General features: G+C 43.0%; 2 protein-coding genes across 6 annotated transcripts in view; one reads left to right on the top strand and one right to left on the bottom strand.

Annotated features, from left to right (window-relative positions):
* The first annotated feature begins 1,488 nt into the window (after window positions 1–1,488).
* COA6 (cytochrome c oxidase assembly factor 6) lies at window positions 1,489–9,353 on the top strand. 3 transcript variants are annotated; one of them, XM_065919835.1, is made up of 3 exons: window positions 1,489–1,512; window positions 2,225–2,384; window positions 9,053–9,353. In XM_065919835.1, the coding sequence occupies exons 2-3, from the start codon at window positions 2,241–2,243 to the stop codon at window positions 9,146–9,148; spliced, it is 240 nt and encodes a 79-aa protein (XP_065775907.1). In that variant the 5' UTR covers window positions 1,489–1,512; window positions 2,225–2,240; the 3' UTR covers window positions 9,149–9,353. The 3 variants fall into 3 exon arrangements, with proteins under 3 accessions (XP_065775907.1, XP_065775906.1, XP_065775905.1); XM_065919834.1 differs by lacking the exon at window positions 1,489–1,512 and adding an exon at window positions 1,519–1,718; XM_065919833.1 differs by lacking the exon at window positions 1,489–1,512 and adding an exon at window positions 1,921–2,034.
* A 3,698-nt stretch (window positions 9,354–13,051) lies between these two features.
* TARBP1 (TAR (HIV-1) RNA binding protein 1) overlaps window positions 13,052–27,630 on the bottom strand; it is a 60,550-nt gene continuing 45,971 nt past the window's right edge. For 2 of the 3 annotated variants that reach the window (XM_065922290.1, XM_065922291.1), the window contains 8 exons: window positions 26,058–26,144; window positions 23,224–23,420; window positions 21,594–21,675; window positions 19,455–19,626; window positions 14,887–15,078; window positions 14,321–14,445; window positions 13,768–13,904; window positions 13,052–13,416 (listed from right to left, as the gene is read on the bottom strand). In XM_065922290.1, the coding sequence (XP_065778362.1) occupies window positions 13,248–13,416; window positions 13,768–13,904; window positions 14,321–14,445; window positions 14,887–15,078; window positions 19,455–19,626; window positions 21,594–21,675; window positions 23,224–23,420; window positions 26,058–26,144 (1,161 nt within the window). In that variant the 3' untranslated portion in view covers window positions 13,052–13,247. Of the gene's footprint in view, window positions 13,417–13,767; window positions 13,905–14,320; window positions 14,446–14,886; window positions 15,079–19,454; window positions 19,627–21,293; window positions 21,388–21,593; window positions 21,676–23,223; window positions 23,421–26,057; window positions 26,145–27,630 lie in introns of those variants that run through there. The other variant, XM_065922292.1, reaches the window with a different exon arrangement.

Here is a 27,630-nt window from a genome sequence, read left to right as displayed (position 1 = left end):
TCTTGAGTGAGTTAGTTGTTTTTCTTGACATTTGCACAATCATCTAAATTATACTTGCATTAAGTTGTTTATAAGATGTTCTCTTTTGATTTCTAAAATACAGTTTCATTACTGGTATAAGTTGTTAATATCTCTCTTTTTATTGCCCAATCCCATTCAATTTTTGTCAGTTATTAGTCTTTTCCCCCCAAAAAATCAACTTTGGATTTTAAAAATCTACTGTATGAAGTGATGTGCTAGTGAACTGGCTCTGAACAAAACAAAACACTATCTTGTTTGATTTCCACAGCGTGAAGATTCCCATCAGAGGCAATTTTAAGCTACCAGTATGGTACTATTGATCATGGAATTGGGAAGAGGTGTGCACAGCTCGCTTTCCTGAAGCAGTACAGGCAGTGTCTGACATACCAATATTTTATTTAACATTTCTTTCACTTCTGCTTTTAGCATTATTTCCTTCCTACTTGCCTTAATTTTGCTCTCCTTTTTCTAACTTCTAGAAAGGGGATGTTTAGCTAAAGATCTTTCAGCCTCTTTTCTAGCATACTTACTTAAGATTGTAAATTCCCCTTTAAGTACTTCATTAGCTTTATTCTACAGGTATTCCTATTGTATTTTATTGTTTGGCTCAAAGTATTTTCTCATTATTACCATTATGACTGGCTATGGGTTATATGGACTTTTGTAATTCAGTATTGATTTCCAGCTTAACATGTGCTTAAAAAAAACATGCCGAATGACCTTTAAAATTTGTTGAGAGTCACTTTACAGCTAGGTATGGGGTTGATGTTGGTAGTATGTTCACTTTCCAAAAAACCTATACTCTGACTTTGGTTGTTTTTCTGATAGTATTCACTAGGTCAAATTCGCACATTTTATTCAGATTTTCTATACCGTTTCTGATTTTCTTTTGCTTAACAGTCACTGGGGAAGGCTTGTTAAAAATCATCTATAGAAGAAAGTCACAAGAGTTCAAACAAGGAAAAGGTGACGGATGATGTTAAGAGATGTAACAGGATCAAACCTGAATCAGGAAACCGGAGTTTGGTACCCTGGATTCTCAGCTTAGTCACTTATCTGCCATGTGTCCCGAGGCGTCACCGCCTCTTTCTGGGGCCATTTCCTTTTTTCTTTTAATCTAAGAAGCGAGGAGTTAAGCCCTCAGAGCTCTTTGAGGTTTCTTCCCTCTCTCGCCTCAGGTGCCAACTTCCACACAAAGTCGCCGTTTCCGGCAGGGCTCGCACAGGAAATCTTCCGGCCGGCGCTTGGCGCAATGTGTATAAAAACTTAGATTCATGAAAGGAGCACAGCTGGTTAAAATTACGAAATACTGTAGGGCGACAGACACTGAGATATTAATAAAGCCAAGGCCACTCTGAGGAGTGAACGGATCCCACTCACTTTTCACCTCCACAACCCCCAGGACCCGCCCCCTTCGCCGGAGCAGGCCCGGAAGTCACTCCGATCCGTAAGAGAAAGGAACCGGAAGTCCCGCCCTCCTGGAACAGAACGGTAACCCGTAAGGGTCATTCCAAGGCCAGCGAATTCCCTACGTGAATTGTTTCCTTGAAGTGGTGGGGGTCTAAGTGACTTGCCCAAGCGGGCGAGGCGACAGTGCGGCGCCAATTCGGTCCCACGCCCTTCTTCCCGGGTTGTTGGACCGCGATTCATTCCTCCCGTCGGCGCCAAAGGGAACCTGGTTCTGGACGGGCGGAGAGGTGGGCTTGCTGGCGGGGCCGGGTGGGGCGCGCCCGAGAGGCTGTGGACCCGGGAGGTAGCTGACTCTCCGCGAGCCTCGGGCTTCTCTTCTGCCAGACGAAGTAGCACTCCTTGTCCTGCTTGGTGATTTTGCCCTCCTGCATTTATAACAGCAACCCTGTAAAGTGGGCAGTGCTACCCTCGTTTTACCGTTGGGGAAATAGTCTCGAGAGAATACACGCACTGGCTTAAGTGACAGACCATGTGGGAGCCGTGAACCTGACAGCGGCTTTTTGAGACCAAGCTGCCACCTCAGCAGTGGAGTAATTATATGGAGTAAGGGATAAGCTTCCCATGCGAGTGCTTTTATGTTCCTGTAGAACTGATTAGTTGCGGTCGCATCATGAAAATCTGGAGGCATAACTTTAAAAAGAGGGGGTCGGAGGGAACGACAATATCTTTTTCTTTGGCTTGCCTCCTCTGGTATTATAAGACCTTTGCTAATATCACATATTTTGGTTGACAGCTTGAGCCTGCTAGGAATGGCAGCTCCATCTATGAAAGAAAGGCAGGCTTGCTGGGGAGCCCGCGATGAGTACTGGAAGTGTTTGGATGAGAACACGGAGGACGCTTCTAAGTGCAAGAAGTTAAGAAGCTCATTTGAATCAAGTTGTCCCCAACAGTGGGTAAGTTACAGTTGCACATGTTGCTGTTCACTGTCAGAATACATAGAGCTTACAGTGAGTGGTGAACTATGAAATGAAGCACCCTCTGAGGTGTGTCAAGTCAACAGTGTCTGTGAGCAGCGGAGAAAACCTTGTTCCGTAATCCAGGCTTGTTTTATGTACATATCGGGCAGACCTTTGGAAAATGTCACCTGACACTTTAAAAGTTCCTTGAGAAACAAACTGGGGTTTGGACTCAAGACTACTGTGAACAATAACCAAAAAATTCCAACCCCTTAAGTTGGTAAATTTTTGCAGGTTCTGCTGCTTCTTCTTCTTTTTTTTTTTTTTTTAGATTTGGCTGTCCTGGGTCTTAGTTGCGGCATGCGGGATCTTTATTTGTGGCATGTGGGATCTAGTTCCATGTTGTTGTTCAGTTGTGTCCAACTCTTAGAAGGAAATGGCAACCCACTCCAGTATTCTTGCCTGTAGAATCCCATGGAGAGCCTGGCAGGCTACAGTCCATGGGGTTGCAAAGAGTCCAACACAACTTCAGTTTCACTTCCTTCTTTACAAGCCCATGGATTGTAGCCCTCCAGGCTCTTCTGTCCATGGAATTTTCCTCCTGTAGGAGATTTTCCCCACTCAGGGATCAAATCCACATCTCTGCATCTCCTGCATTGCAGGAAGATTGTGTACCTCTGAGTCACTGGAGAAGTCCTCTAGTTCCCTGACCGGGGATCAAACCCAGGTCCCCTGTGTTGGGAGCACAGAGTCTTAGCCACTAGATCACCAGGGAAATCCCTTTCCAGGATCTTCTGAAGGGATAGTATTTAATCTTGGGCAAGAGTTGGCAGATTCATTGTCCTAGAGCTGCTGTCAGAAATAAAGCTTTCCCTGTTGGCCGCTCAAAATCATGTGTTCATATACCTGAAACACAAAGGAGCTTAGCAAGTAGAAGAAACAAAATGATTGCATGGTGGATTCTGCCACCAGCCGCTCCAAACACCTCGCTGACACATGCTCGTGCTCTGTAGGGCCTGTCCTTCAAATGGGAAGAGGTGGAAACGGCACCTACCATCACCAGGCTCAGTAAGTGCTTGATGCTCTTCACTAACACCCTTTGAGTTGGATGTTGTTGCTGTCAGTTTCTGGAGCAGACAGCAGAAGCCCAGAGCATTGCAATAACTTGCTTGCTCAGTATTGGTCAGTAAGTGGCAGAACCGTAGTTCTAAGTCAGGTTCAGCTGGCTGGTGTGAGGTTTGAACTTTGGTTTGATTTCTCACCATCATGGTCCTCCAAACTGTACCAAGCAGTTTGAGAACAGATGATTTTAGAGATGAAGTGGGTTTACGACCTTCACCTTTTCACACCTCAAATTTTTAGATGAAAAACCTGAGGCTTGAAGACCACAAGAAGGCTGTGATGGAGGGTGAGGATGAAGGCATTGAAGAGATAATTGCTTTAGGTGAAGTCTGTGTGTGTAAAAGCAGCACAGTGTAACCTGTCCATGGGATTACTATGACAATCAGATGTCTAACTTGACATATAAACTGAAAAGTGATGAATCAGGGGCTTGGTGATTGGGTTAGATAATAACTTGGGCAAATATTCTACATCTCTGGTTTTCCCATTAGATAGATGCACAGAGACTTAACTCCTGGTTTACAAAGTGGGTGGAAAATGGGGGAGTTTGGGCCAACATCAAATTCCTTCAAGGCCTGGATACTCTTCCTGTCTATGCAACAGGCCCTTCTTCTCACTCTCTGCTCACTGGCTCTGTGGTCACTTAGAAAAAGGGATGTAGGATGGGAGTGATAAAGCCCTTTGAGGTGAGTGTTGGCAGGTTCCATCTCCACACTTCCCCACCCCACATTTTCGCAGGAGAACCTCTTCACCCTGAGACCTGTCTTTTGACAGCCTAGCCAGGATTTTCCACTCCAGGTTTATATGTCAGAATCATGTGGAAATATAAAAAAAGATAGCTATGTCTCAGACCTCATCTCAGATCTGCAAACTTCTGGAAGTTTCTTTTAAAAGGGCTCTGGCTCAACAGGTGGTTCTGGCGGATAGCCACAGCTGGAATCACTGTCTTAGCCCCTTTGAAAAGTCCACTTCAGTCTTTTTTTTTTTTTTTCCTCTTTCTCCCCACCAAAACACATAGTTTCTTCTCTATCCTAATGGCTAATGGACCCTCCCGTCTCCCTGATTTCAGGGCAGCTGAAGCGACTTTCACTTCACCCCCTTGGTGGTGTTCTTCCTTCCTAATTCACTCCCCTAGTTTTCCTTGTCTCCAGCAGCCATAGTTTTTTGGCAGGCTTTTCTGTGTCTGTTAAATCCATACTCTGTAGAGTTCCCTTCTATGCTGCTTAACTTTCCCAAGCCAGTCTTACCTGCAGCCAGGGCTTGAAGTACCACTTAGGTGTTGAGGCCCAAATCTACATCCTCTCTAACTCTAGAGCTCTCTATTTGGATGTTCTCAAATATACTCTTGACCTCTGAGTATACACAAATGACTTCTTCCTCATCTTGTATCCAACAGGCCCCTCCTCCCCTGCTCTCCACCTCAGGCAAAGATACTAACATCAACACAGTCCCAGAGATGAGAGTGTCAGGCTCCACAGTGGGAATTGTTGAAGGACTGTTCTCAGGAGTGAAGCAGGGTAACATAACACCCCTGCAATAGGGTCGGTCCAGTGTGCTTAAGGAACAGCAAGGAGAGAATAGAAGTTAGGATATGAGGCACTGAGAAGCCGGGGACAGTGGCTTTTCCTCTGAGTGACAGGGGAAGCCATTGAAGAGCTTTGGGTTCAGGGTAAGGAGACAAGTGAGGGTATGAGGGGGATGATGGTCAATGACAAGGTGGTGCAGTCAATGGATTGTTGGCATCAGGGTCTTAGAAAGTGAAGAGGGGGCGTTTGGAGAACAGAAATGCTCAGAATTGCGGTTATGGCAGGGCTATGTTTGTTGGTAAGGATGAGGGCTAGGCTTTGATCCTGGCAGTGAGGTAGGTTGGAGGAAGAGATCATTGAAGAAAGAGGTCAAGGAGCTGAGAGGCCAGGGTGTTGAAAGGATCAACCACATGGATACGGAAACCATCTGAGTTATGACATGAGTGTTGTCAGAGAAAATGACCACATCCTGATAAGTTATAGATGCCCCCAAGAAAGAAGGAGTGTGGGCAAAGTACTCAAAGTAACTTCTGCTGCATTTGACAGGGATACGCACCCATGGAAAACCTCTGTCTTCTTCAGACTCAGTCTGAGTTGGGCTCTCTTTTCTAGCCTGTGCCCTCAGGCTCCTGCTCCTGTTTCACCTTTGCTTTCTACTCAAGACTTGTTGAAGTCTTACCCGATTGCCTTGGAATAAAAATGAAAGAGATTTCCAGAGATGTGTATGAGAAGGTGGAGAAGGTAACAGGGAGGGAGGTGATGGGGTGTCTTCTGAGTGCATTTTAGGTGAGATGTTGTGTTTACATTTGCTTTAATTTTCATTCACCCTTGTGAAGTGCCATTGTATCTCCTTTATATATAGGGACGAAGGCTCAGAGAGGTGAAATAATTTGTTCAAGATCAGTTAACCAGTAAAGTGGTGGGGAGAGGATTAGAATGGAGGTCTCTCCAATTCCAGAGTTTGTGTTCTTTCACTTAGCTGAAGTCACAGAGGAAGAGTAGAGATAAGAGTAGAACCAAATAGAGATTTACAGTGAATGCTTCTATTGTAAAACACTAAAAATACAAATTTGTTATATAATATGTAGGTCATAAAACTAATATGTCATCACAAAACCAAATTACTCTTCCCTCCCTTCTTGCTTTGGGCTTCCCTGGTGGCTCAGTGGTAAAAGAATTTGCCTGCCAAGCAGGAGACTTGGGTTTGATCCCTGACCTGGGATGATCCCCTGGAGAAGGAAATGGCAAACCACTCCAGTATTCTTACCTGAGAAATCCCATGGACAGAGGAGTCTGGTGGGGTTGCAAAGAGTCGGACACAACTTAGCGACTGAGTAAGCATGCACGCCGCCTTGCTTAGCCCTTTCGTCAGTTTGCCTTGTATTATGGTCCTACTTAAAGTCTCCTATTGGTTCTTTAACTTAGGAAGGAGCAGGGATCAGGTCTGTCATCCTAGCATCATCCAATGCAGTCTTCCACAAATAGAGCAACTGGACAGCCAAGATATAATATTTGATCCTAATATCAATTTGGATGGCATCACCACCTCAGTGGACATGAGTTTGAGCAAACTCTGGGAGATAGTGAAGGACAGGGAAGCCTGGCGTGCTACAGTCCATGGGGTTGCAAAGAGTTGAACATGACCTAGTGAGTGAACAGCAATGTCAGCTTTGGATATTGTCTTTTCCCTGTCAACCTTTGAAATGTTTCAGAAATTCCAGTATTTTGGTATTCATGCTACTATACTGCATTTCATTTACTGACTTAGAGGACACTGGCATTGTATGTATACAGTGCTTTTCAAGGAATGCCTGTTGATTTGTTAGCCTCTTTGGACATTAGCCTCGTAGAGGAGCACATGTTGAGGGCCTTCCACTGTTACCTGAATCAGGTGGAAAAGACTAGAGAGAAGAGATTTTCAAGCAGAGTATGGTATATGCAAAGGCATGGAAGCAAGACGCATGAGAAATCAGCACACTGGGGAGATGGGGTAGCTCTGGGTGGCTAGCATTTCAGGGGCTGGTGTACCTGGTATCCTCAGGTACACCCGGAGGATAGACAGGCGGGTAGAGATTTAGTCATGAATGACCTCGTTTGCCTTACAAACAAGGAGTTTGGATGTTGCCCTTGAAGGCAATAAGGATACCTTGAAAGACCTTTAAACAAGCAGTGACGTGATCAAATTGACATTTCCAAAAGATACTTGGCAGTGGTGTGACAGGTGGATTGAAGGTAGAGAAACCAGTTATAGAGCTGTTACAGCAATCCAAGTGAGAAATGATGCGGACCTGTATTGTAGCGATCAAGATGGGGAAAGAGATCGGAGCGTTTGGGTGGATAGTGATGCAGTCACTGAAATAGGGGACAGAGGAGGAAAAACATGTTTGTAGAGAAGTTAAGTTCTGGACAAGTTGGGAGTGAAATATAAGTAGGACCATTAAATGGAATTGTCCCTTAGGCAGTTGAAAATGTAACAGGAGAAATGCAAAGATCTATTGATTTGCCACAGAAATGTTAAGGACATTGTCTACTTCTTCATCTGATATCCTTTATATGTGACATCCGTCCCAGCTCAGTCAGCCCAAGGCCACCAGAGGTATGTAGGCTGACAGTGAGGTTGATTAGCGTGCTGTGACCAGGGGCCCCTGCATTGGAGTTGCTGTGGGCATCTCACCTAGTGGAAAGCAGTTATCACAGCTTGGGGAAGGGTAGGGTTTAGGTGGAATGAAGTGGTGCTTTGATGGGCTCTGTGTATAAGTAGGCCATCAGCTCCGGACTGAGAAGTGGACCCAGCGTCCTATTTCCTACAAAGATAAATGCTGAATGTCATATGCTCAGAAGTCCCTTACTTGAAGTCCTGCACCGGAGCTGGCCATCAGGACTACTTCTTTGTGTCAAAGTGCCAGTCAGATCCCCCAGGCAAAAGTGGGGGTGTTTCATTTTTACCAAAGTAACTTTAAAGAGCAAATTTCTGATAGTTTGATTTTGGAGAACAGAGTTTTTTGGTGAATAAGAAAGCAGTAGTCACCCAAAGGGGCTTCTTAGGACAGTCTTTGCCTGCAGTATGTCCTCTGGAGGAATGTTAACATCTTTTATCCCAGTTTGAGACACAGCAGGGCAGATTTTTACATTCTCAGTCTAAGCTATTTTTACTTACTTGGGCTCCACTGAAACATTCAACAATTAAATCCTAAGGAAAGTTTTTCTGTTCTGATAGTGAAAATGTGTGTCGTATCCTGCCTTGGCCTTGTCTGCGGAACAGCTCAGATAAAGACACTGCAGATTTTGTGGCTGGCCTTGATTTTCTACTTCTGTGATTTTACTGTTTCAGGATGTGGGGCTTTAAGATACTCCAGACTCTCTGTGGCAAGAGGAGGGTGTAAATAGAAATAATAAAATGAAATCTTTAAGTTGTTAAAGTTTTACCATCAGTTTCCTTATTCATAGTTCATACATATAATTTTTAACTGTGTATCTCCTTAAATGTATGTTTCTGGATAAGATAAACTTAATAAAAATATCATGACTGATTGGGAATTTCCTGGTGGGCCAGTGGTTAAGACTCTGTACTTCCACTGCAGGGGGTGTGAGTTCGATTCCTGATCGAGGAACTAAGATCCCATATGCCATATAGTGCGGCCAAAAATAAATAGAAATATCATGGCTGGTGAATTATAAAGCTTATTGAACTCACAGTTGATAAGAAAAACTTGTACAGTGTCTTAAATCATGAAGTCTTATGACCTGAGAGTTCTGTGGACCCTCGTGGCACATTTTACGGGTCTAAGCACAGATAGACTTCGTGAGAAAGGTGCACAGCATACTCAAATTCTCAGCAGGGTTCATAACCCAAGAAGGGTTAGAACTCACTGGTCTACACTCCCTTTAGAGAGTCTAGAATGTAAATTACTTAGGCTACTTACATAATTTATATTGAATAATTACATACATTTAAGTTCGTTCCTTTTGTTTAATCTGTATAGCTTACCCTTATTTCAAACCCCTTTTTCTCAACAGATAAAATATTTTGATAAAAGAAGAGACTACTTAAAATTCAAAGAAAAATTTGAAGCAGGAGATTTCCAGCCTTCGAAAATGACTGCAAAGTCCTAGGCTGTTCCTGAACACTTGACTTCAGAAAGGTTGAAATTACATTTTCTGGACATTCAAAAATGCTTTGACTCTAGGACAATAGTAGTTTGAATGATGGCAGACACCAAAGCCTGTTTCATATATACGGTTCTTAATTTAAATGATCAAGTAACAAGATTCCATTATTCAAAGTATGAAGAATTGAAATAAAATGATATGAAATATGCTTTATTTAGCAAATATATATTTTAAGAAAAAAATTAAACTTAATTATAAAAACATGTGTACCTTTGTGCTGTTGGAGGGTGGGGAGTAGGCAAATACTATTATAGAGATATATACTGAAAAAAGTAGATAGATTTCCATTGTCCTGGGAGTTAGCATTTTAATACAGCCACCAAAAAATGAGGAATTGAAGATTCAACTTCAGATAAACAGGTAAAATAATCAAGACCATCTACAAAAAAATCTTACAGCTAATATAGTTAGTGATAAGACAATGAATGGCTTCCCAGGTGGTTCAGGGGTGAAGAATCCTCCTGCCAGTGCAGGAGATGTGGATTTGATCCCTGAGTTGGGAAGATCCCCTGAAGAAGGAAATGGCTACCCACTCCAGTATTGTTGCCTGGGAAATCTCACGGACAGAGGAGCCTGGTGGGCTGCAGTCCATGGGGTTGCAGAGTTGGACATGACTTAGTTACTAAACAAGACAATGAATGCTTTTCCCCTAAAATCAGTAACAAGATAAAAATGTCCCCACTTGTCCTATTCAACACTGTATTGGATTCCCAGTTACTTCAGTGAAGACAAAAAAAGCATACAAATGGGAAAGAAAGAAGAAATAAAACTGGCTCTATTCATGGACAATATGATTATCTCTATAGAATATACCAAAGAACCTACAAAAAAGCACCTAGAATTAGTAAGTGCATCTTAGGAAGGTGGCAGGAAACAAGGTCAATATACAAAATCATATTTGTGTATACCAGCCATGAACAACTGGAATCTAAAATTTAAAACACCATTTACAATAGCACTAAAAAAAAATAAAGGAATACTTAAATATAAATCTTAACAGTATGTGTAGGACATATATCCTCAGAACTATAAAACATTGAAATCAGAGGAGAACAACTTAATTGGAGAGGTACTGTGTTCATGAACTAGAAGATTCAGTGTTGTTAAGGAACTGTTAAGTTCTCCCCAGTTTATTCTATGGGTTCAAATTAACCCCAATAAAAATCTCAGGATTTTTGGTATATGTTGACAAGCTGATTCTAAAATTTGTATGGAAAGGCAAAATAATTCTGAAAAGAACAAAATTGGAAGATTTATATTAAATGATTTTAATGCTATCGTAAAGCTCAAGTAATTAAAGACAATATGGTATTGGCAGGATAGACACACAGTTAAACAGAACAGAAGAGAGTCCAGAAATACAGCCACACAGATACAGTCAGCTGAGTTTGGACAAGGTGTAAAGAGGATGTCCATGCACAGTAAAATGAGCATTGGTATAAACTGCATTTTATTAAAAGATACAAAAAACCTCAAAATAGATCATAGACCTAAATGTCAAATATAAAACTAATAGAGAAAGTCTACATGATTTTGGGTTTGGAAGTGAATTTTTAGATGATGACCTCAAAAGCACAATCCATAAAAGGAAATAAAGCAAGCTAAGTTGGACTTTATCAATATTAAAAATTTCTGCTCTGTGAAAGTCACTATTAAGAGAATGAAAAGATAAATTACAAACTGGGAGAGAATATTTGCAAGTCATATATATCATAAGAGAATTTATATCCAGAATAATGAACTTATTTTAAAAAAATCACCCAAGTTTAAAAAATGGGCAAATTATGTGTTTTCATGAAACTATTCATAGTGTTATAAATAACATATTATGAATATACTCCATATTATTTGTGGAGTAATGCAAATTAAAGCCATAATAGTTTATCACTACATACCTATTAGAATGGCTTAAAAAAAAGTGATAGTACCAAGTGCTGACGAAGATGCAGAGAAACAGAAACTGGTATTCACTGCTGGTGGAGAAAGAGGTTGCCTCTGAAGGGGTAACAAAGGAATTTTTAGGTGTTGAAGCTGCTTTCTATGGCATCGTGGTGTGCACTTGTCAAAACCCACAAGAATTATACACTATAGTGACTTTGTGCACATTAAAATCCAATAGGATTTTGGAATAATTCTAGTTTGGAATGAAGACTGATAAATGAGTCTAACTATTACAAATATAAGACATAAACTCACTGAAAAGAATGGGTAAGATAGGAACTGACCCACGTAACTGTCAGACGTTGGAGGAGACTGGAGTAAAACAATACAGCATGCAGGATGCCAATGCCAGTGCTCCTGGGATAGAAAAAGTATCAGTGGGAAATGGGAAACCTGGACATAGATCAGAATCGTCTGCTTAGTGAACAGCACCATTATCAATGCTAATTTCTTAGTTTTGATCAATGTCTGGTTATGTAAGACCCTATTAAAGGTATCTGGGTGAAGTGCATGTGTAGTATCTTTGCAACTCTAATGCAAAACAAAACTTGTTTTAGTAAAGCTGCAGAAGAAAAACATATACAGGTACTAACAGATTCTGAAATTAAACATTATTTAAACAGACCCAGACCTGACTGAAGTTCACTGCTGGAAGGTGACAGTTACCATTAAATAATGAAGTAATCCTAATAACAAAACCCTCAGAAGAACAGAAACAGAAAATCAACCCTTGAGGGTTCGTCTCACTTGTGGTAACGATGAGCAAGAGTAAGTCACCTCCTCTGGGTCCCCGTAGACAACTCGAAGAATACAGACTACTATCTAATCATTATTTGAACCCTGAGCAAAGGTGGCATAGGAAAATTTCCTAAAAACTATATGAATGATTATGGCAAATAGATGGGGAAACAATGGAAACAGACTTTATTTTTTGAGGCTCCAAAATCACTGCAGATGGTGACTGCAGCCATGAAATTAAAAGATCCTTGCTCCTTGGAAGAAAAGTTACGACCAACCTAGACAGTGTATTAAAAAGCAGACATTACTTTGCCAACAAAGTTCCTTCTAGTCAAAGCTATGATTTATTTCAGTAGTCACATACGGATGTGAGCACTGGACTATAAAGAAAGTTGAGCGCCAAAGAACTGATACTTTTGAAATATGGTGTTGAAGACTTTTGATGTCCCTTGGACTGCAAAGAGATCCAACCAGTCCATCCAAAGGAAATCAGTCCTGAATATTCACTGGAAGGACTGATGTTGAAGCTGAAACTCCAATACTTTGGCCACCTGATTTGAAGAACTGACTCATCTGAAAAGACCCTGATACTGGGAAAGACTGAAGGCGGGAGGAGAAGGGAACGACAGAGGATGAGATGGTTGGATGGCATCACTGAGTCAATGGACATGAGTTTGAGTAAACTCCGGGAGCTGGTGATGGACAGGGAAGCCTGGCGTGCTGCAGTCCATAGTGTCACAAAGAGTCGGACATGACTAAGCGACTGAACTGATGGCCTATTTCATGGCTTTAAAAATAAATTATGAACTTTATAGGGACACTGGGTTGACACCTTGCCAAGCACGTTTCCTCCCTGAGAAATGGATACAAAGCAGCAGCAGGAAGCCAGTGACTCTTCCTCATGGGGAAACTTTTCTTTCCACCCTCTGCCGCAGGAAGCCAGTGACTCTTCCTCATGGGGAAACTTTTCTTTCCACCCTCTGCCGCAGCCCCTGTGCTTCCTCCTGGCAAGGGAACAGTATTCATAGATAACTGCAGCTGCCTTAATCCTGCCTTCTCCCACCATAATCCACATTTCTGACAATACTAGTTTCTAGGAAGGAAAAGATCTTTCTAAAATTGTTTTATTTCCACAATTAAAATATTTTATTAAAGAAGCAATACAACTTAGCTAAAAATGTTTATTAAAGGGGACAACATATATAGTAATATAGTTAAGGCACATGACAAAGTTTTGGCATTAAACTGTGAATAAAAAAGACAAATTATCCCAGTCGATTTCAGAAGCTGTCTCATGAGTCCAGGCAGTTTTAAAATGCTTCAGCAGCACCGACGACAGCCCGTCTGGGAGGAGGCGCGGGCTTCAGGCTGCGGAGCCGCCCTGCTTCAGCAGCTGCTGCCTGATGTACTCCCAGATCAGCAGCGCCCCGCTCACGTGGACGTTGAGGGAGCGGACAATGCCCTGCTGAGGGATCTCCACGCACACGTCCAGCTGCTGGATCAGATTCGCTGGAATCCCTTCACGTTCATTGCTGGTGAAGAGAAATGGAAGAAGAAAGCTTAGTTTTCCTGTAAAAAGCAATTTTTTTTCTTAGACATCCTGGATATTACTGGAAGAGACAGGTTAACAAAATGAAACAGGTCTATGGTACCAGAAAAATAAACAAGAGTGTAACAAGGTTTATGGGTTGATTCTGTGTTCACCAGACCACCCCCAAGAGGTAAAGTAAAAGGAAAACCTGGGGGTTGGGGGGGGGTGGGGCAGCGCTTTTCATAAACCTTTAAGTCAAAAGTCAGATGTGGGTGTTAGGATCAGGAGCCCAGGTAAAACTGTAAATCTTCTGAAACATTTTCAAGACAGAGACTCAAGACAAAGTTCTTACCCCAACAAGAGTAAAGACTTCTCAGGAAAGCAGTACTGGGTTAGGTCTAAACTTTTGGCAGTCTGTTCCACACCCACGATGGTGTAACCTTCTGCCTTTTTCTGTTGCAGATAATCGATCAGCTGAGGTGGTTTTACCTTAGTATTAGTTTAAAAAGAGCAGAATATTAAATCGCTCATTTACAGCCCTGCTGAGTGTAAAAGAAGTAAAAAACAAAAACAAAAAATTTCTAATGGAACTGAAATCTATTAACAGGAAAAGGACAGAATTATACACTATAAAAAAGAATGCTCCCAACATCATATACATTTATAAAACCAGAATGAGTTACAACAGGACACATTTTACTAAAAAGTCTACATTATTGATGATTTCTAAAAATATAATAGTGTGAGAGATGATAAAAAGAATGGGAGAACAGAGTGGGCTATATTTTTAGTATTATTTTTAAAATATGAGAGGTTGGACTACTGCAAATGGATTGACAGGTGAAGACAGTACCAGGAAGAGTCTGGTGAATGAAAATTTTAACAATCAACCACTTTCCACCCACCTCCACTAAAGGAAGCCACTGTTCTGCTGAAACGCTGAGGTGCTGAAACTGCTTGTCTCTGACACACTGGAGGTTGCCGATGACCAGCGCCGCGGCCCCGAACACCTCACAGGTCCGGCACAGCCCTGCGCGGGACACGCGGGGATTAGGACCACGGCCCCGAACACCTCACAGGGCCGGCACAGCCCTGCGGGACAAGCGGGGATTAGGGCCGCGGCCCCGAACACCTCACAGGGCCGGCACAGCCCTGCGGGACAAGTGGGGATTAGGACCGCGGCCCCGAACACCTCACAGGGCCGGCACAGCCCTGCGCGGGACACGCGTGGAAGTAGGACCACGGCCCCGAACACCTCACAGGTCCGGCACAGCCCTGCGCGGGACACGCGGGGATTACCAGCGCCAGCCTAAGGCCACGCCCAATAGGCCCCGCGCGTTCCTCTGAGAAAGAGGAATTCCACCCGGAGAAGGTGGAATGTGGACAAGATGCCCCAAATGGCACTGGGTTGAGTATAGATTTTCAGGATCAAAAGACTGTAAGTAAGCCCCCCGGAAAACTGTCATTTTACCTCCTAAATTGGTTGGTTTATCAATGAGTGAGGCCACTACAATCAGTCTGCTGATTGACTTTCCAAGTTTGGCAGCACGATCCTGAAATACCAGCTCCAGGTCAAAGTCTGGAACATGGTTCTTCCACGGGATAATCTTCTTCTGAACATCAGTCCACTCTGACTGGTTACCTGCTTCAATTGAGTTGGAACCTGGGAAGGAAAAAGAAAATATAAACCTCTATTCATTTACATGCATATATATGTGTGTATATGTATATGAATAAGATTCATTTGTTTGTTTTTGGCTGTGCTGGGTACTTTGGTTGCTACACACAGGCTTTCTCTGGTTGTGCTGAGCGGGGGCTACTCCCCGCCGCGGTGCGCGGGCTCCACACGGCGCCAGCTTCGGCAGCTGCGGCTCTCAGGCTCTAGAGCGCAAGTTCAGTAGTCGTGGTGCAGGGACCGAGGCACGCGAGATCTTCCTGGATCAGGGATCAAACCCGTATCCCCTTGCATTGGCAGGATTCTTAATCACTAGACCACCAGGAAAGTCTCATGTATATATTTTTAAGAGCTTAAATGAAGAGTTTAAAATGAGATTTTTAACTAAAGAACTTTAGCTGGATTCAGATACAATTGCCATTTTCAATAATAGTTTCAAATATTCAAATTAAACTCTACTAAGCAAAATACAATTTATGAAAGTAAAAGATGCACATTTTTTCCATGTTAGCATACCCAAGATTTGGAAGCATCTTAGAATCCATAAGGCCCACATCCATAGTTTGGTAGATTTTTTCTTAGATGTACAGAAAATAATGCTGTATTCTGCAAATAGTGTTATTAGATTGGAATTTTCTGTAGGAATACTGTATTCCAGAAAACAACATAAACAGCTTATCTTATCTTACAAGTACTTGGGGGCCTTTTTCTAAAATAAGGACTATTCTTTGAAACAATTATCTCTTCACCAACTCGCTGAGCACACAGAACATACCGACCTGTCTAACTGTATGTTCAGGACTGAGATCCTCCTTCCAGGCTCTTCCTCAACCCTGGCCCCCTCTGAACCTGACTGAGCAGACGTGGGCACTGAGGTTCCTGGGGACGGAAGAAACCCGAACAGGACGGTGAGGCAGCCCTCCACTGACGGCGTCGCACACAGGGAGGCGTCACCAATGTGGGGAGGCAAAGAGCAAGACCGGGGTGGGGGGGGGGGATGTCAAGGGAGCGGGGATTAGTCTGCAGAGCAGCGCGTGGGAAGCGCAGTGCAGGCTGTGGGCGTGGCATGCGCACACACGCAGATGCGGCAGGACAGGGCTCGTGACTCAGACCCGGAACTAAGGGCTTTGTGTATAACGATAAAGAATTCATTCTATAGACAGGAGGCAGTACAGGGTTTTAAGAAGAGCTTAACAGTAGTGGTTTTGTGTTTTAGAAAAATCTTCAAAAGTGACGTGGAGGAGAAGTTGGGGATGGAAAACCATTGAGAGGCTTTTGCACTAGCCCAGCAAAGACAAAAAGTCTCAATCAATGATGCAAGAGGGGCTGAAAAGGAAAGGCAGAGTTGCCAGCTCTTATAGTGGATAGACACAGCAAGAGACAACAGGAAAGAATGACTTCTGTGAGAGCCAGCAACCCCGCTGATAGAAAGGGAATACTGAGGAGCCGCCTCCGGGTGAGAAGCTAATGTGGGCTTGGACACGGAGTTTAAGGAGCTTACAGAAGAGCTGGTGCAAGCAGCCAGCAGGCTTAGGACACAGGCTGGGAGAGACAAAGATCTGAAAGGTGCAGTTACACAGGTGGTGGTTTCCAGCTGTAAAAGAGTAAAAAATGTGCAAGGAGAGCAAACAGAATGGAAAGATAAAATGAAGGCAACCAGGGGATCCTAGGATTTAAGTCTCAGCATAGAAAGAGAAGAGGAACTAAAAACCCTCTTGATGAAGGTGAAAGAGGAGAGTGAAAAAGCTGGCTTAAACTCAACATTCAAAAAACTAGGAATATGGCATTTGGTCCCATCACTTCATGGCAAATAGATGGGGAAAGAATGGAAACAATGACAGATTTTATTTTCTCAGGCTCCAAAACCACTGCAGATGGTGACTGCAGCCATGAAATCAAAAGACGCTTGCTCCTTGGAAGAAAAGCTATGATAAACCTAGACAGTGTATTAAAAAGCAGAGACATCACTTTGCCGACAGAGGTCCACACAGTCAAAGCTATGGTTTTTTCCAGCAGTCATGTACGAATATGTGAGCTGGACCATAAAGAAGGCTGATCGCTGAAGAACTGATGCTTTCGAATTGTGGTGCTGGAAAAGACTCCTGAGAGTCCTGTGGACTGCAAGGAGATCAAATCAGTCAATCCTAAAGAAAATCAACTCTGAGTATTCACTGAAAGGACTGATGCTGAAGCTCCAATACTTTGGCCACCTGACGTGACTCATTGGAAAAGACTCTGATGATGGGAAGGATTAAGGGCAGGAAGAGAAGGGGATGACAGGGAACGAGATGGTTGGATGGCATCACCGACTCAATGGAGTTTGAGCAAACTCAGGGAGATAGTGAAGAACAGGGAAGCCTGGCATGTTGCAGTCCATGGGGTTGCCAAGAGTGGGATATGACTTAGCAACTGAACAACAACATAGAAATCATATTGCAATATCTCTCTTTGCCCAAAACAAACAAAGACTTCTGCAGCCTTTCCCCATTCAGTAACTCCTCATCCCTCTCCACAGTGGACCTCGAATCAGATGTCAGGATGTGCTGTTGCCCCTTCTCTCCTTCCCAGCAGGCTGTCCCTTCCACATGGAAATGGCTCATCGCCCGTCTTTTGCCCACAGGTCTTCACATTTGCTGATCTCTGTTTTAGGGAGGCTCTTCCTCCAGGCTTTGCCTCAGCTGTTCCCACTTCCTGTCTGCCTCTGCTCAGCTCCTTGGTGCTGGTTTAGTCACTAAGTGTGTCCGACTTTTGCGACCCTATGGACTGTAGCCCGCCAGGCTCCTCTGTCCATGGGATTTTCCAGGCAAGAATACTGGAGTGGATTGCCATTCCTTCTCCAGGGGATGTTCCCGATGCAGGAATCAAACCTGGGTCTCCTGCATTGCAGGCAGATTCTTTACCGACTGAGCTACAAGGGAAGCCTGAAAAAGGTCTTTTTAAATCCTCTGTCATACCATTTCTTTACTCTGCTTTATTGTCTCCACAGTACTTTTTTGCTATGACATCTTATCCATTTGTGTAGGGTTGTGCTCATGTAGGAATTAAGTGCCCTGAGAGCAGAGCCTTTGTCTTAACTTTCAGCATGTAGCAGGCAATCAGTAAATCTTTGTAGACTGAGTAAATAAATTTAAGGTGATAGTATTAAAATGCATTCATGAACATCCACAGTATTTTATTAAACAATGCACATTCCCAGAACTGTCCTCCAGAGTTAAAATCTAACGGCAGGCAGGAATCAAGAATCTGCACTTTTAACATGTTGTCCAAGAGATGCTTAAAAACACTAAAATTTTTAGAGACGTATAAATTTAAGGGACAAGTGGAGGAGCTCAAGGAAAGGAAGAAAAGTCAGACTGAGGAGGAAAATCAGGATAGCAGGAAACAAGCAAATAAATGCTACATAAAGTCAGGTATAGTAAAGAAGTAGACAAAGACAACTTCTGCTTTTCTGAAAGAAGCTGCAGGGATGGTTCTGGGTTAGGGGAAGTGAAGAGGACAATGTGAGTGGCAGAAATGCTGAGAATACAGATCACTACTACACAGTTCTTAAGGTTCGTTGTGGTTTTAAAAATGGGTGGAGGACTTGATCCTAGGTTTTGGGAGGGCAAGCTTGACTGAGGGGAAGAAGGAGCAGGAGGTGATCAACAGGGAAAGGCAGGTCCTAGAGAAAGCTGCAGGGAAGCGGGGCAAGGGCAAGGGCTAGAGCCTAGGGGGAAGATGTAAGAGATAAGTGTTGTCCAGCCAGAAGGAGCGAGAATGGGGATGCAGAGCTCGGCTTCATTCCCAAATGGGAAAAGGAAAGAGACTGCTTAATTTGGCCCTTAAAAAAAAACAATTCTGTTTTCAGAAATATATAGTAGAAGGCAAAGAAGAGAGAAGCCTTTAGCTTTACATAGTAAAGCAGGTGAGGCTCTCTTTGGCTTTGAAGAGCAAAACCAACTGACACTGGCTAGATTAAAGTACTAGTCAGGGGACTTCCCTGGTGGTCCAGTGGTTAAGAATCCACCTTCCAATGCAGAGGACGCAGGTTTGATAACTAAGATACCACATGCCTCTGGACACCTAATCCCCATAAGCCACAACTAGAGAGAAAGCCCGAGTGCTGCAAAGAAGACCCAGTAAAGCCCAAAATAATAATAATAAATAATTTTAAAAGCCTACTTCTAAAGTAAATGAATAAATAATACCATACATCTAAAAGCAGAAGTACTAGTCAGAGTGACACCACACTTTCTGTCTTTTCTCTCACAGGAGGAGCTGAGGTCATCACATCAATGAAAAAGTAATCAACTATCTTTTCTAAGTAACATAAATCAGTGAGCCTGATCAGACAACAGGGGAAAAAAGAAAACAAAAATCCTTACCTATGTCTTGCTGGGACCAGTCACTTGGTTTTAGTTCACACAGCTGAGTTGTAGAAAGGTACCACTGAAATCCTGCATCTAAAGGAATGTCAGTGAACCTGGTAAATTTACCAATGGCAATCCATTCATCCTCAATAAGGCCGGAGAGGCGTGGAAGGATATAAAATATCGTCTGAAAGGAGAATTGTAAAATCTAAAATTTTTGCCCCTTAAAAATAATAAAGAAATACATGATAACATGTTTAAAGTACAACTTACTATTACTGACGTATTCTCCCAAACTATCATGTCTGATCAGATTACATACTTTCATTTACATCTTGTAGCAACTGTCTTATCTAAATTTATTATCTTCTCTAAGAAATTAAGGGATTGACTTGGAAATCCTTGAGAGAAGGCAGATCTTCCACTCCAGTATTTCTTACTGTATGTACTACATACCATGCCATTAACACAAGCAAAAAGTGTTTGGGAACTGATTGGCATTAGTGTTGGGCACTGTTTATCGACAAATACCTCCATAAGAAAACAAATTCAAGGTCCTGTGATGCCAGATCTTTACCCTCATTGTCATTATACAGATTTGGAGTCTAGATTTGCATCAACTGTATCTTAGCTGTGTGATGTCAGATAAGCCATTGGTCTTTCTTAGCTTCAACTTCCTCACTGATAAAATGAGGGTAAAATCAGGTTAAAACAGCACATGGAAGTGATTTGTAAATTACACCATGTAAACAGCAGTTATTCATTCATTACATAACAATCCTCCTTCCCTTTTCTTACCTATGACAAGAAAAGTGAGATCCAGAAATCCTCACAGGTGACAAGGCACGTAAGAAGCAGAAGCACAACAGGCAATTTAAAAATGAAATAATAAACGTGCAAGTCTTCATAACAGCATTTAGAATGAATACGGTTTTCCTTGTTAGCAATGTTCATGCAAGCTTAAACTAGCTTGGATACAACTAAGTGTTCATTAAGTAGCTACTAAGCATAGCTCCAAATGTATAAAGAGACAGTTCTCATGAGCCATTATTTTATTTACACGTACACAGTTATGGTTCATATAATTAATGGACAATAAAATATATTAAATATATGAGGGTGAGGCAGTCAAAGTCAGGATGAAGGAAGAGGGGAAGCAAGGGACTTACTCCTGCTGGAGAAGTGAATAGAAAAGTCTGACTTAGCACTACAAAGTTATTAAGAGTCCTTCAGAAAGATGTCAAACAAAGCATTCTGGGCACTAAAGGACATAGAACAGAGCATGTTAAAATATTTGAAAACTCCTAAATAATTTTTGCAATGAAGCAACAGAAACCACACAATAATGTTCTATGATGAATATCTCACAATAAACAAATCTCTATATTTCTTTTTAAAAGGCCAGCTTATTAGTAATCCACACACAAAAATAACCCAACAGCAACAACAAAAACTCTTATGCACAGTAGCTTAAGTTACTGATACTTCCAAGTTCCTTAGAGGAAAGGTCCCAGGTCATGTGTGTGTGTGTGTGTGTGTGTGTGTGTGTATTTAAATTTAGGTCACATAGTTAAAAATCAAAGGCAGAACATTATAGTTACAGTTGAAAAAGGAACAAAGTAGTAACCATTTACATAAATTTTAATAATCTACATATTGTTAATTAATTCACATGCTTACTGTAATAAATAAGTTTATGGTTCTTAAAATTACATAAGCACATTATCTATTAGATCAGTGAGGTGATGGATCATTTGCTATACAATTTCAATCATCTAGAACCTAAAATACACACTTAAAAGAGTAGATCTTTTTGATCTTTCATAACAATGGGCTTCATACAACAAATCTCACCTGCACAAATGTTTTCACTCATTTCCTTTTAATGTGAGAACAGATTTCTGTTCAGAGTTAAATATTCCCCCTTCCAGGGTTTACAAGCCAGACCCTGCCCGAGAAACAGAAAGTGAAAGTGACTAGCCAATTTTCACTGCTGAAGAGCGAAGCCGAGCGAGCCGTCTGCACGCGGTGGCAAAGTAAGACTGAGAACTTCACAATGGGAGGCAGCGCTGCCGGGACAGTTAGCCTCATTAGATAAGGATGCGTCAGGGCTAAAGCACGGAGGAAAATTCACACATGCTCCTCTCTGCTCACCTCCAGACAGTAATCCTTTAGCGGGTGGAACGCTGTGAAAAAGAAATGCTCCTGGATGCGTTGCCAGTTCTTCTTCGCGCTCCTAAGGGTTAAAAACACATCTGAGGAACAGAACTAGTGAATCTACTCTGCTAAGAGTGAAAACCAGTTAGGTCTTTTAAACAGGCACTGTGGAATTTAGAATGTGCAGAAAATCTGTGAATTTCGCCCCAAGATTTCTACACCTCTATCTTCAAGATTGAATATCTTTTAACAGCTGATCCTAAATGCGACATTTTGAAATAAAAACTGAAAAAGAGACAAAGAAATTAAATACCTCTCTCCCAGTCCTACAACAACAATTCAACAAGAATGAAAACCAGGTCTCCACTCCCTCAAAGAGATGGTGGTCAGTGATTGGAAAATCATGTAACAGCTATCCCAGGTACACCTCACATGCCTGGGGAAAAAGAATCCTAAAAGGGAACTGTGTGAGCAATCTAGGCTGGGAGTCTTACATCTCCCTCTGGCCATAGAGGCTTTAAAATTTTTTTTCCACAAGAGAAAATCATTACATAGGTCACTTTTTCTACTCTGAAGATTCATGACATGCAGCCAAATAGTAGCAGTGCTCATAAGTCAAACAAAAGTAATACAAAGGTTTAAATTCTTAACTTTAACAAGCACACACACAATACAATAGAAAACCAAAAATCTGACAAGGCTGAAAAGGCAAAAGAGGTACGAAAAAAATTATAAAACATGGCCATCAGAAGGTTTTGGGTTAAATTCATGATCAACAACCCCCAAGCTAAAGCAGGAATTTCAAGATGACTTCTCCACTCCCACCAATGTACCTTCTTCACCCCTGAGTTCCTGTCCCTCCTGTCACTGGTGAGCACGCCTCACCATCAGTGGGGTAACAAACAGGAGACCTGAGATGAGAGATCAGCCCCCTCCTTACACAGCTGGTGGCTTTGCCCCTTGGCTTTCCAAAGCCTCTTCAAAGGATAACATCCCAGTACATGTCCAAGCTCCCATCCCCTGGGTTCTGCTCTGCACTGTGCACCCCTCCCAACTCCATCCACTGCAGCAGTGTCGTATCTGTTTAACATCAATCATCTGAGTAGGATTTTGTTTGGGGAACCGAGAAGTTCTCTTAGAAAAGAAAAAGGAAAAGCTCCCAGCTTTGACTGGGACACTGGAGGGGTGAGGAGCACAGGGCTTTAAAGTCAGATCGTCCTGCTTCTCAGTGGTTCTGACAGTAGAGGATGCTAGCATTCAGCTGCACTGAAGGGAAATATCTCAAGATAAAGATCAAGAGTTTAAAAAGGCAAAAAAAAGTCAATGATGGAGCTGATAGCACTTAGAACTGTAATTAAACTGCACATCAAATAGCGAGCAGTTTAAATGCTCCCTGACCCAGGCTCTGCACACCACAGCCTGTGATGTGCTTAAGAGAAGCTGCTGCGGCCGGGCACCCCCGACGCCTCTCCACCCGCTCTGCTGGACTGGGCACCCCCGACACCCCCCACACGGTCTGGTGGACCGGGCACCCCCGACGCTTCCCCACCCGCTCCACTGGACCGGGCACCCCCGACGCCCCCCCACACGCTCTGCTGGACCAGGGGAAAGGCCAAGGCCTGCTTACCCTGCTCCGTGCATGTTTTCCACTTGACTCAGACTGGATTCAATAACAGACGTTAAAGCCTCAAGTTCTTCAACACGCAATCCCTTACACATGCTCCAGGTTTTCTTCAGAGCGACTAACGCGTACAGCCGAGTGCTAAAATTGTGGTTGAAGCACCAGTGCAGCACGACAATAAGGGCTTGCTTCAGAATTGGTTTCTGAAAAGAGAGAATCATCCTTCATATGCAAACCAGGACCATCTGAGCCTCTCCTCTAGGACCAAACACAATCCTTCACTGGTTCTGCATCACCATTCTCAGACAGGTTAAAGATACACTGCCACGCCCTTCCTCAAGAAGGAGAGCATCCTCCCAGCCCCTGAGTTCTTATTTATGATGCTGCCACACGTTTCCCCCACACACCAGTACCGAGGCCAACCTGAACAAAGCACTTTCATGCTACCTGTAATATAACCTGTATTTAAACAGTCTCCATCACTTATTACCTTACCATGGGATGAAAAAGTTAGAAATATTCTTCAAGAGCTCTACTTCAGGTGAACTTGAAACTACTTCTAAGGCAAGCTATCCCATCAAAGTGCTGTTTTCCCTGGTCTTTGGTCTGAACCACTCTGTTTTCCCTAATGGTGACTTTGGACCCACATAACATTGATTGGTGGCAGGAAAATTAAGAAGTGGGGAGAAGAACAGTAAGATAACTTAAACTTCGCTATAGTCTTTTTTAGTGAATTCACAGATTTTCCCATCTTCACAGCCTAGAGATTTTTATGCAATAATAGTCCCTAATCTGTAAACCACACAGTTCAACAGATACTGAATGGCAAAGGAAGTGATGTGAAATAATGTGGAAGCCAGATGGAGCCAAACATTTGATAAAGTACCAGGAGCTACCTTAATGTTCCTACCAAATGGCTCACCGGAAAATGCTCCTGGCTGCACCAAGCTAACAGCCCGGCAACAGTGCAGTTTTTTAGTCTATCTTATTTCCCTCAACAGACTGTAAGCACATCTCCTCCCTGCACATATTTAAAGCAGAAGGATAACACATGACGGTATCTGATGCTAGAGTTTCTTACTCTTACCAGAAGGTGTTAGCACAAATTTTCACAAGACTGCCATCTGGCTGCCAGACACTGTAACACACCATTGATTTTAAGATATTACCATGCTTTTTCAGGTTAAAATGTGTTGGAGAGACAGGTCTGGCTTAGGATTGATGAAAAAAGGTTAACAACAAACTTGACTGTTGCTGTATTTAAAGATAACACTTTGAAAGAGTCTAGGAAACCTACTCCCAGACTATTTTTACCTCCCTTTCAAACCTATACAACATTTATTTCAGACAGTGGACTGCAGAACAACAGGGGTCTGAACTCTGCAGGTCCACTTACACGTGGCTTTTTTCACTAAATGCTGACTGCAGTGCTACCTGGTCAGCAGTTGGCTGAATCTGCAGATACAGGTGAGTAACCTTGTATTACGGTGACTCTAAAGCTATATGTGGATTTGCCCCTGCGCAGAGGGTCAGCGCCCCTAACTCCTGTGCAGACTGAGGGTCAGCTGTATTTTCTCCCAGAGTTTACAACATTGCAGTGCATTCTCTGCAGATTCAATAATATAGAATCTTGCTCTAAATCTTAGTTAGTTAGTTCAGTCGCTCAGTCATGTCCGACTCTTTGGGACCCCATGGACTGCAGCACGCCAGTCTTCCCTATCCATCACCAACTCCTAGAGCTTACTTAAACTCATGTCCATCGAGTCAGTGATACCATCCAACCATCTCATCCTGTCATCCCCTTCTCCTCAAACCTTCAATCTTTCAAGCATCAGGGTCTTTTCCAGTGAGTCAGTTCATCACATCAGGTGGCCAAGGTATTGGAGTTTCAGTTTCAGCATCAATCGTTCCAATGACTATTCAGGACTGATTTCCTTTAGGATGGATTGGTTGGATCTCCTTGCAGTCCAAGGGACTCTCAAGAGTCTTCTCCAACACCACAGTTCAAAAGCATCAATTCTTTGACACTCAGCTTTCTTTATAGTCCAACTCTCACATCCATACATGACTACTAGAAAAACCATAGCTTTGACTAGACGGACCTTTGTTGGCAAAGTAATGTCTCTGCTTTTTAACGTGCTGTCTAGATTGGTCATAGCTTTTCTTCCAAGGAGCAAGAGTCATCTCTCACGGTTTGCATTGTTTCCCCATTTATTTGCCATGAAGTGATGGGACCGGATGCCATGATCTTAAGTTTTCTGAACACTGAGTTTTAAGCCAACTTTAAATTTTACTGGCAGGCTTCCCTGAGTTCTTCACAGTTGCCACAGTGATGAACCAGAATTAGCTAGGATCTCTACTTATCTAGGGAAGATAAGTAGGACCTAAACCTGAGTCTAAACCTGAGAAAGATGGAAGAGCTGGCCTCACACTTTGAATAATGACAGCATTTCATATAAACCTTCAAGAACACAATGGCTTGTAAATACTCTAACCATAAGTTTCTTTGTACAAGCATGTGTTAAATAACTCCACTGGCTAAAGAACAGTTACATATAATGAGGGAAGTCTTATTTAAATAAGTTTACATAAATGCTTATATAAAATTAAGAATCCCACCATCACATGTGCTGAGGTAGACCTCAGTGTGTGTGTGCATGTGGGAAACACCTTACTACGCCTCTGTGTCAAAGTGCATCTGCCACTGGTGGGAGGGTGGAAGCAGAGAAGCTGCAAAACACACAGGGAATGAGCCACATGAAAAAAGTCCACACAGATATACAAGTTCTATTTTCATGGTCAAGCCTGAGCTCTTCTTATAAACAATTTATACTACTCACCTTTTCCAGAATATTTTCAGTAATGATGTCCAAATGTGACAAAACTGATAAAAACGTACAAATGCTTGTTTTAAGGTTTTCTTCACCCTGAAAATATATCAGATACACCAAACCGTCATTCACGGCTGCAATGAGCCCATGTCCCTCAAGGCACCAGGCTGGATGCCATGGGGTTGGTGATGAGAGGCCAGCTCCTCTCTGATGCAGCCATAGCTTAGAGGGGGAACAGACGAGCACAAGCAAATACAGGAAGGGGATAACCTAGAGCCAAATGCCCACAGGCGCACCCTCAGCAGACACAGGGTCACTAGATACTCAACTGAGGACTAAGCAAGGGTGGAGGTGAGGGTTAGCTCACTGCAGAGTCGGAAGGGCGGGTGTGGCATGGGACGCAGGAAGGAAAGGGAACAAGTGCAAATGAAGAAGACACAGAGGCTCAGGCAAACAGAAGGCAAAGGTCCCCAAGTGGAGGGGGAGCAGCAAAGGTCAAACATGGGACTGTGCAGGTGCTTTAAAAAGTCAGGAGGAAAAACTGCTTGTAAAGGTATTAAACCGGAATTTGGAAACATTCTCGGTAAGTGATTTGGAATTACACATTATTTTAGTAATTAAAAAACTGACAAACGCCAGGTAGACTGAGACTATAGACACTACAGTTCAGAAACTGCTCCAAGAGGAACATTTGATGATTAATCCCTTTATGTAACGCGTAGTTACTGAATGTTTTGCATGGACCAGTAACTGTTGCAGAAAGAGGGGAAAACAAAAATAGGTAAGATTCTTGCCTACATGGAGATGGAGGAAAGATAAAATCCAATCAAACAATAAAAATCCCCATTATAACAAGAACTATTTCTGAGCTACAAAAACCCACACTAAGGAGATCCAAACTACTCAGGAAGATAGTTTCCTTTAAGAAAAGACCAAGGCACACGTGAACTTCAATCTGGAAAACTCCACTGTGCAGGCAAAGATGATGAAGAAGCCCATTTCAGGCCAGAGCACAGTACAAACAGCCTGGTGATGAGCAGGAAAGGTACTCAGGTGATAAGAGGGGTACTCAGTCACCTGGGGGTCCCCAGTGAAACAAGCTTCCCCACACTCATGCCCTAACCCAGACCCGTCCCCGGTTGGGGGCTTGGTCGCACATCTGCTCTGGGCTAACGAGCCATGAGAAAGCAGGATGTGATCAGAGGCTGGGAAGCATGAGAACACCTAGACGCGTCCTCCTGAAATGCTCATTCTTGGAACCTTGTGCACCAGAGAGAGGCCTGGCCTCCCAGCTGGAGACGCGTTGAGACAGGGGTGCCTGGCACCTCGGCTGGCCCCACAGCTGCAGCCGAAGTGAAAACACATGGGGGAGGAGGCCTTTGCAGCCCCCAGCCCAGCAGACACCACATGCAGAATCACCCCGCCTGGCATAACCAGGAAAAACAGCAGAGAGGTGATTACAGAAGAGGAATGGCAGCTCACATCCTTACCAGCAAGGGATGAGAAGTCACTTAGTTAAGGAGAGACTGCGTACAAAAGGAAGACTCACCGTTCTCACATCGGAGATCAAACAAAGACCCTG

Source organism: Muntiacus reevesi, chromosome 2, assembly GCF_963930625.1.
Source record: "Muntiacus reevesi chromosome 2, mMunRee1.1, whole genome shotgun sequence".
Taxonomy (NCBI): domain Eukaryota; kingdom Metazoa; phylum Chordata; class Mammalia; order Artiodactyla; family Cervidae; genus Muntiacus; species Muntiacus reevesi.
This window is presented reverse-complemented; position numbering and strand designations above follow the sequence as displayed.